The following is a 9888-nucleotide window of genomic DNA, read 5'->3' on the forward strand; positions in this document are numbered from 1 at the left end:
CCGGCGGGGAGAAGGCATGGTGTCACCAACAGGAGCGCACCGCGTAGCACCACTGCATTCCGCCGCCGGCCGCCGCGTGGGCTCCTTTTGTTCCGCTGGTTTCCATGGGATCCAGGTGGCTATACAGGTGCATGTCCGACGGGCGGATGGTGTCTACTTTATGTTCAGGGGTCAACAATAAAGCGTCCCCGTCCATTTCAGGTTGAGAGTAATAAAACAAGCCGAGATGTAAAAGGCTCGTTTTTAGGTGTTAGGGTTGTGTTGCGTCGAGTCATGGTTTGTTTAGGTTGCAGCTCGTGGACGAGCTGCATGTCCAGGTGGGGTGTAGTGTTAGAGTACGTCATGGGCCTGGGCCCGTTAGTCTTATGGTTTGCTTAGGGGTCAAGTAAGCCTTGCTTGGGAGTCAAGTAAACCTCTCTATATATGGAGAGGAGATGTATCAATCTATTCAAGCAAGAATTAAGAAGGAAATCCCTTCCCTCTTGCCCGGCCGTGGGCAAAAGGCCCCCGGCCGGCCTTGTCGCGCCCTCGCAGCCCTCTCTCTCCCTCCCAAACCCTAGCAGCCACATAACACGTAGATACCCCTAAAGGTAGAGAGACGAGACCAAGCCACACTGACTTTCATCTCACACTGGTCAAACTTGATGATTCTACTGTTACTACCTCGGCTCTTGGGCTTGAAGCTCAGAAGGCGTTCCACCTTGCCATTCTCATTGACATTGAGTGCTTTCATAGAAACTAGCAGCTTTGGTTTAAAGTTGCCTTCCTCAGGTGCAACAAGCTCAACAGAAACTACTCGTCGTGCAAGCTTCAGTTCACCATCTTCAACAGGTAGATTACCATCTTCAAAAGATACTAGAGTCAGCTCCTTTCCTCTAAGACTTTCAGTGCTGGCAGTGAACAATCCCTTTGTATATTCCTTTGGCCACTGTCCAGCCAGAATATCAACGGTAATTGTTGCTTCCACAGAATTGAGAATATGGCCAAAGTTGAGTTTCAAGGTGCTAAGTTTGCTAGTCGCAACACGAGTAATGTCCCATGATGTACATGGGCCATTACATGTATAACATAGTGCTAACAAACTCAGATCTTTATCATCTGACTCAACAGTACCTTTCACCTTCAAATCCACCTCGAAATAGGTGGGATGTACTGTCACTACAACAGCCCGGGTAGGACCTGTAAGCGACAGAAACGGATCCTGCAGGCAACGTATAAATGCATAAGTAAATTCTTTCCTTCATTAACAGTAAAGACTCAAAGAACATACTGTTAAGGTGTACAAAAAACAGGGCGATGATGAAATACTTTTCAAGAAAGAAATTAGAATAGAACGCAAGAAACTATCTCTCGAAATAGGCTTGCGCCCCGCTATATTAATATAGCAAACGACCCGATACAACGAACGCGCTGGGGCCGCAGCACAACCAAGCCCAAAAGAAAAGAAAAAGAAAGGAAAGAAGAAAAAATGCCGACACCGGCAGATCGACGAAAACGATGATGACCCGCAACCGCTGCGCCCTCCGGAGAAGTACCACCACGCTCCTAGCACGCCGAGGCACCGCATACCAAGCAACACCTTCACCAAGGAGACGACGATGACGCCGCTGCTGCCCGGACTAGTCCTAGGGTTTCCCCCGGTATGCGGAGGGGATTGGGGAGGAGGTACACCCGACGCCCTTCAGGAAGGAAAGGTGACACCCGTAGGCGTCACCGCGTCGGTGTCGAGCATGCCGACAGGGATTTCTCCCGACCACCAAACCGACCACCCCAGACGCTCCGACGTGCTCCACCTAACATGCCGCCCACCCGCACACGCCACCACGGTCTTGTAGCCATCCTCGCCGCCTAACTGTGGTCACCGGAGCAAGGCCTAGACGAAGAAAAGGGATGCAGCGGGGACGGGGGTAGCAGCACCGCAGCCACGCGGGAGGGAACTGCCTCCACCGCTTTCGCGGTAGCCGACCGGACGAGGCTACGAGGCAGACCAGGCCCGAACTGGCCCGGCCGGACCCAAAAGGGCCCGTAAAGCCCCGCTGCTACGCTGCAGCTGGCCGGCCGAAGTGCCGCCGCCGCCCACCCACCGCCGCCCTGTCTTCTCTTCCTCCAGGGAGCGCCGCCGGCGTGCCAAGAGCAGAGCCACCGCCGTGCCCCTCCGGGCCCCGCCTGGGCCCAGATCTGGGCCGAGCGGCCCTGCCATGGCGCCGCCTGTGCAGCTCCGCCGCCAACGGCCGCGCCGCCACCCCTCCTCCCACCCGACGTGGGGATCTCACCCCGCCACGCCGGACCGCCGCCGGCCGAGGAGCACCTCCCGGCCGCACCTACCCCGCGCAGGCGCAGCGCCGAGAGGGGAAAGTCGAGGGGCCGCCGCTGCCGGCGCCGCCCGGGCCTTGCCCGGCGACGCACGCCGACGACGGCGGAGGAGAAGAGGAGGAGGGGGGAGCTGGACGAGGGTGGGTGGCGGCGCGGCCCCGTCGCCCGCGGGGGACGACGCGGTCGCGAGAGCGTTTTTTTCCCTTCGCTCCCTCCCAGGATGTGGCACAATTCACCATTCACAAAAATCGAACGCAAGAAACTATCACATACAAGAAAAGAAGATCACAGAAACATACCAAGCTATAGATTCAACAGTTAGACAGGTGAGTCATCATATGCTTTCCTGGTCACAAACAACTGATGATCTAACAAGAAAAAAGGTACTCATTTGCCAAATTATGTATCACTTTTAATTTGTGTTCCTGTACCAGTGTGTGGGCAACCTGCTACTATATGTAACATGAGTTGGCAGTACTAAATACAGACTGTTAAAGCAACTCAATGCTGATGAATTTATGATTATTTAACAAACCTTCTCTGCTGTTAGACAGGATTTTTTAGGAAGCTAATTTCAAGTATGGTGTGCTTCACAACCGATGATGAAATACATTCAAGAAAGAAATCGGAGTAGAACACAAGAAACTATCACATACAAAAAAAAGGAGATTACAAAAACAGACCAAGCTATGGGTTCAACAGTTAGACAGCTCATCCGAAGAAAAGATTCAGAGAGACTCGAATTCTTAAGAGAACAGTCATCATTCTTTTAGAAGATGCAGTCACTGCTCTATAGGACTGCCCAGAATTGGCATCTTAAATGCACCACAATTCATCCAGCTTTGGAGGCCTCTATGGGATTAAAGGACACAGGATGCCTTTGACTGGGTGGTGCAGGAAGCTAAACACAGAATTCGCAAGATCAGGAAGGGAGTCAGAACTTCTGACTCAGAAGACAATAACTGTCTTAAGAAAAAAAAAAGCAAACTTGTGTTTTGTTGTTTCAAAGAGTTAACAAACGTAAAGTGTTTTAGGGTTTTCGTGGGGCAATGCCTCTCCACGTATCTCTTTATATATAGATCAGCTGTGTACATACAGCGTACAATACATGACAGGTATAATACAACTAGACCTACTTTAACATCCCCCTCAATCTGGACTTTTACTCTGTACAAGATTCAGATTGGTACTAAATCGGTCTAGCATCTGTCGAGTAGCTGGTTTAGTGAACACATCAGCTAGCTGATCACCAGAAGAGATGAATCTGACCTGAAGAGCTCCAGACGCCACGCGCTCACGCACAAAATGGAAATCGATCTCAATGTGCTTGGTCCTTGCATGAAACACTGGATTAGCGGTCAGATAAGTTGCCCCTAAATTATCACACCACAATATGGGGATGCGCTGCCGAGATACTCCCAACTCCTTGAGGAGAGACTCTATCCAAATAGCTTCAGCAGCGCCATTTGCCAATGCTTTGTATTCTGCCTCAGTACTGGACCTTGAGACAGTAGGCTGTTTCTTCGAACTCCAAGAGATGAGATTCGGACCAACAAAGATGGCATAGCCCCCTGTGGATCGACGATCATCCACGCATCCTGCCCAATCCGCATCAGTGAAGACACTAATACCAGTCGAGGCCGACTTGCGAAACAGCAATCCTGTATTCAGCGTGCCCTTAACATAACGCAAGATGCGCTTGACTGATTCCCAATGAACATCAGTCGGCTGTGACAAGAACTGACAGACCTTGTTAACCGCAAATGATATATCTGGTCGGGTGAGAGTCAAATACTGAAGGCCTCCAACAACACTGCGGTATCGGTGAGAATCCTCAACACCTAAAGGAGTACCAGATGCACGAGAAAGGTGTTCCGTCACATTCAGCGGCGTTGAAGTGGGTCGACAATTCTCCATACTCACACGGTGCAAAAGATCCAATGCATACTTCCGTTGAGTGACAGTCATCCCCCAGAATTGTAGGACGCTTCAAGACCCAAGAAATACTCGAGTGCACCAAGATCCTTGATAGGAAAACTAGCAGCAAGGGCACGCACAAGGCTATCAACCACCCCTGAAGTAGAACCAGCAATGACAATATCATCGACATACACCAGCATATAGACCTGTACACCATCCCGAGAGAAAGTGAACAACGAAGTATCAGCCTTCGACGAGACAAAACCCAGATCTGCCAAGAGAGCACTCAGGCGAGAATACCAAGCACGCGGAGACTGCTTCAGACCATAGAGAGCCCGCTGTAGCTTGCACACGTAAGAGGGGTATCGCTCATCCTCAAAACCAGGCGGCTGGTGCATATACACATCTTCAGACAGAAAACCATGAAGGAATGCATTGCTGACATCAATCTGATGGAGACTCCATCCACGAGACACTGCAAGGGAGAGAACCAGTCGCACTGTGGCTGGCTTGACGACTGGACTGAACGTATCACCATAATCGATGCCATGTCGCTGAGTGAAGCCCCTAGCGACAAGTCTGGCCTTATGTTTGTCAATAGAACCATCAGGCCGATGTTTGGTCTTGAAAATCCACTTGCAGCCGACAATGTTAACGCCAGACGGTCGAGGAACCAAGACCCATGTCTTGGTATGATGAAGCGCAGCCACCTCATCGGCCATGGCAGCCCGCCAAGCAGTCTCGCGAAGTGCATCGCGATGAGACACGGGCGCGGCAAAGAAAGCACGCCGACCAATGTCATAACGGACAGTACCATCGATGTATGTCTTCTCTCGACGAGTGTTGTCACGAGCGCGCGTGACCATGGCGTGTCCTGGAGCAGCTGCAGGTGTCGCGGTCGAGGAAGCAGAGGAGCCCTCAACAGGCGGCGACGCAGGCTGATCAGTGCTGGATGGCGCCTCGGACGGAGAGGAGACCGCAGGCGTGGAGCATGCCGGCCCTTCGCATGGCGGAGCAGACGTCGTGGGACCGGCGGACGGGTGCGCGGCATGCGGCGCTGCATGCGGCATCGGAGCTCGCGCCTCCGCATGCACGTCGATCACCGGGGCGGGCATGGCGGGCACCGCCCTATGCACGTCTGTTTCCTGCACACAAAAACTACCAGGCACATTAAGCGGCAAATGAGATAAGTCATATTTGCGCATACAGTCACTCGTAACCGGTTCATCGGAGGGAAACGAAATCGCATGTTTCAAAGAGGAGACATCGACAGTAACACCGGGAGTGGAGTAAGGGAAAACGGACTCATCGAAAACGACATGACGGGAAATATAAATACGGCCCGTGGAGCGGTCAAGACACTTGTACCCCTTGTGCATTGGGCTATACCCTAAGAAGACACACATCGTGGATCGGAAAGACAACTTGCGAGTATTGTACTTCCGCAAGCTAGGCCAACAAGCGCATCCAAAAACACGGAGAAAGGTGTAGTTGGGCTGGACTTTGAGAAGACGAAAGAGAGGGGTATCTTGCTGTAGCACAGGTGTAGGCATGCGATTAATGAGGTAGCAAGCGGTAAGAAAAGCTTCATCCCAATACCGAAGTGGAAGGGAGGAGTGCGCAAGCAATGCAAGGCCGGTTTCCACCAGATGGCGATGCTTGCGCTCAGCAATCCCATTCTGCTGCGATGTGTGAGGACACGAGACGCGATGGGAGATGCCAAGACGCTGGAAATAACTGTGCAGCTTATGATACTCACCACCCCAATCCGACTGAACGGCTTTGATTTTGGTGTTCAACAGACGCTCCACGTGCGCCTGGAATGTGTAGAAGACATGCTCAACATCAGACTTATGCTTGAGAAGATAAATCCAGCAAAAACGGGAATAGTCATCGACAAAGCTAACATAATATTTATACCCTCCCGAGGATGCAATAGCTGGACCCCATACATCCGAATGAATTAACTCAAGAGGTGCAGTAGAAAGACGATGAGAATTATTATACGACAATTGTCGACTTTTAGCACACTGACAAGCATCACAAACTGAAGTCTGATTATTGGAGGAACAAACTAAATCATTTTGCCTAACAATAGCTTGAACGACATTATTGGTGGGATGACCAAGACGACGATGCCAATGAGGTGAAGAAGTCTTCACACCGGAGAGTGCTCGGCGTGACGATGGAGGAAGAACTCGACCAAAGGGAACGGGGTACAGTCCGTCTTTACTTCTACCGTGGAGCAGAATTTTCTTCGTGACCTTGTCCTTTACAAGGAAACAGAATTTATGAAACTCAACAAAAACATTATTGTCGGAAACAAGGCGATAAACTGAAAGGAGATGATTATGAATGTGTGGAACACGAAGGATATTATTTAGTTTCAGCGATGAACCAGGTAAAGACGAATGACCAATATGCGAAATAGACAAACCTGCACCGTTGGCCACTTGAACTTGGTCCTTCCCGTGGTAGCGATCATGAACATGGAGGCGCTCGAGATCACTTGTCAGGTGATCGGAGGCACCAGAGTCGAGGTGCCAGTACTGCTCAGTGGAGGATGTCGATGCAGAGTTGCCGGTGCGCTGCTTCGGATCATAGCGCCTGCGGCAGTCACTCGCGTCATGCCCCCAGATGTCACAAATCTGGCACTGGGGGCGCCACCTGCGACGTCCTCCTCCATTGCGGCCACTATTGCCGCCATTGCCGTCGTTGCGTCGACGGTCTTGGCCACCTCCACCGTGACCGCCAGATCCCTGTCCGTTGCCTCCTTGGACAGGGCCATGCTGTCCCTGCGAGCCACCACCCGCGGGACGACCACCGCTGGGGCGAGACGAGTCGCCCGCGCGCCCTGAGTTGTTGAAGTAGGGGCGAGACGCGGCGTTAGCCGAGGATGTCCAGTCCTCGGGATCCGCCTGCTGCTGCTTCTGAAGGCCCTCATAGTTGAGGACGGTCTTGTAGAACATGGCCAGCGTGACAGGCGTGGTCGCGAAGTCCATGGACGCCGCGATCGGATTGAACGCAGTGCCCAACCCGGTAAGCATGTAGTCGATGATCTCGTCATCGCGGAGAGGGGAACCAGCGGCGGCCATGGCGTCGGCGAGGGCCTTCACCTTCTGCATGTACTCGCTGGCGGACTTGTCTCCCTTCTTCAGTCCTTGGATCTCGCGCCGAAGGGCACGGATGCCGGCGCGGTTCTCGGCGGAAAACATGGCGTGGACGGCGGTCCAGGCCGCCTCAGCCGTTGTACAGCCGATGAGCTGGGCCGAGACTTCCTCATGCATCGACCCGAGGAGGTGGCCGAGGACGCGCTGGTCCAGGGTCCACCACTGTGCATACGCCGGGCTGGGAACGTCGCGCGCGGCGTCGCCGGTGCCTTCCCGGATGGTGCGCGGCGGTGCAGGGGCCGAGCCGTCGAGGAAGCCGTGTAAACGTGCACCGGCGAGGTTGGGAAGGGCGAGAGCCTTCCACAGCATGAAGTTACTGCCATTCAGGCGAATGGCGATGGCCGGGAGAACTGGGACGGCCGCTGTGTCAGACGGCGGCGTGACGACAGGGCCCGCGACGGCGGTGGGCAAACTAGCGCTGGAGGAGGTCGTCAGCGCAAGGCTTGAGGAAGGCTGCAGAGCCATCGCAGCGGCGGCGGCGAGCGAGATCGCGGCGGCGGCTGCGGACTAGGCGCGGCGGCGGCTAGCTAGGGTTTGGCTAGCGGCGGCGGCGGAGGAGCACAAGGCTCTGATACCAAGTTAACAAACGTAAAGTGTTTTAGGGTTTTCGTGGGGCAATGCCTCTCCACGTATCTCTTTATATATAGATCAGCTGTGTACATACAGCGTACAATACATGACAGGTATAATACAACTAGACCTACTTTAACACAAAGTTGGGCTTTTTGGTAGTGCTGCGTTCCGCTTTCAGTCTGGAGTTGTATGCTTGTTCCTTCTGTCGGCTGAACTAAATCTTTAGTTGTGTGGGTGGGGAGTGAGTTTCTGGGAGGGTTATATTAGTTGGCTAGTCTGCTCCTTGTAATAGCTGTTAACCCCAGCAACATTGGAACTCGTTTGTATTACTTTCTTTGCTTTACAAAATCAGAGCATGATGTTTTTTTCTCTCAAAACTGCTCTATAGGACTGCCCAATACATGAAAATATGCACAACATTGACATCCTAAATGCACACAATTACACTAGGTTGAAATGTAGAATCTACTGACACACAAAAGACATAATCACTGGGTTCAAATGTATCAACTTGCATGCTTGCACCAGATCTGATCTACAAGTTGGCAGCATGCAAAAATGATACGAGTTGGCAGTATTAAGTACAAACTGTTACAGCTAGGGTAAATATACACATGGAAGTGCAAATATATACAAACCTCAGAGTGAACAGTTTGGCAATTGTCCCTTTCGCGGTAAAAGATGACATTACGCTTGTGATCCACCACATCACGCACCGCGACCACGCCATAGACATCAAGCGGCCAGTCCAAGCCCCCTGTCACTTCCTCGATCTTAATGGAGAAGACCTGGAGAGTTGGCTGCATGCTGATGAATGTGCAATCCAGGTCCCTTGAGTCGGTGAAGCACATTGGAGGGATTTGTGCTGCAGAATTGATGGTTCACGAATTTAGTTACTGAAGAGTTAAGATACCAAGCAATGGGTGTTGCAGTATTGATTGTTAGCAAACTTAGCTAGTGCGGAATTAAGATAGCTACCCAAGGGTGCTGCAATATTGATTGATTAACAAATTTACTTACTGCAGAGTTAAAATAGCAAGCAATGGGTTACTGCAGTATTTCTAGCAAGCAATGGGTTACTGCAGAGTTAAGATAACTAGCAGTGGGCGCTGCAGTATCGATGGCTAGCGAATTCAGTACTAACTGCAGAGTCAAGATAGCAAGCAATGGGTTGCAGCAGAGCTAATATAGCAAGCAAGGGGGTGTTAAGATAGCAGGCAATGGGTTACTTACTTGTGTCCTCGTAAGAAGCACGCTCTAGGGCGGCGTAGTTATCATTCCAGAACTTGCGGTATATGTTATAAAAGCGACAAGTAAATAACGAAGAACGAAACAAGAACACACGTAGGGGACACAAGATTTAACGTGGAAAACCCCTTCCAACACAGAAAGGGAAAAAACCACGGGCGCCAGCCAGCAAAACTTCACTATATCGGGAGGTGTTTACAAACGCCGTGGGTTATCTTATAATCTGATCAACCCTAGCCGGCGGCTTACAAGATGTATATATAGGCGGTGCCAACGATCCGTACCTCCACCTTGAGACAAATTCCATCTTGTAGCATGAACTTCAACAATCTCCTGAACAACAAAGGAAAAACACTTGCTGGCGCCAACAGCCACTTGGGCTAAACAGTTATACCAACCAAGCTCGAGCAAAGCTCAAACTTGGAAACAGGAATTGGCTTTGTCATCATATCAGCAGGATTATCATGAGTACTTATCTTGCATACCTTCAGTTTACCTTGAGCAACAATGTCGCGAATATAATGGTACTTGATGTCAATGTGCTTTGTCCTCTCATGGAACATTTGATCTTTAGTAAGGTATATTGCACTTTGACTGTCAGAAAACAAGTTAATGCAAGAATTATCTCCACAAAGCTCAGCATACAAACCTTTCAACCAAACAG

At 51.3% G+C, this 9888-nt stretch overlaps 1 protein-coding gene across 1 annotated transcript; it reads right to left on the bottom strand.

The window, feature by feature from the left end:
* Positions 1–556: 556 nt before the first annotated feature.
* LOC139830390 (uncharacterized) lies at positions 557–9271 on the bottom strand. The gene is made up of 3 exons (XM_071818391.1): positions 9210–9271; positions 8615–8841; positions 557–1201 (listed from the first exon to the last, which is right to left on the bottom strand). Exons 2-3 carry the CDS (start codon positions 8825–8827, stop codon positions 557–559), a joined length of 858 nt encoding a protein of 285 aa, XP_071674492.1. The 5' UTR covers positions 8828–8841; positions 9210–9271.
* Between the last annotated feature and the right edge of the window lie 617 nt (positions 9272–9888).

This window comes from Lolium perenne, chromosome 4 (genome assembly GCF_019359855.2).
Source record: "Lolium perenne isolate Kyuss_39 chromosome 4, Kyuss_2.0, whole genome shotgun sequence".
Taxonomy (NCBI): domain Eukaryota; kingdom Viridiplantae; phylum Streptophyta; class Magnoliopsida; order Poales; family Poaceae; genus Lolium; species Lolium perenne.

What these genes read in the sequence shown, in the direction of transcription:
- LOC139830390 (XM_071818391.1), bottom strand. Translation starts at nt 8,827, where the DNA reads ATGTGCTTCACCGACTCAAGGGACCTGGATTGCACATTCATCAGCATG. An exon ending in GCCAAACTGTTCACTCTGAG is followed by an intron (nt 1,202 to 8,614) that starts GTTTGTATATAT and finishes CGTTGCCTGCAG; the next exon opens with GATCCGTTTCTGTCGCTTAC.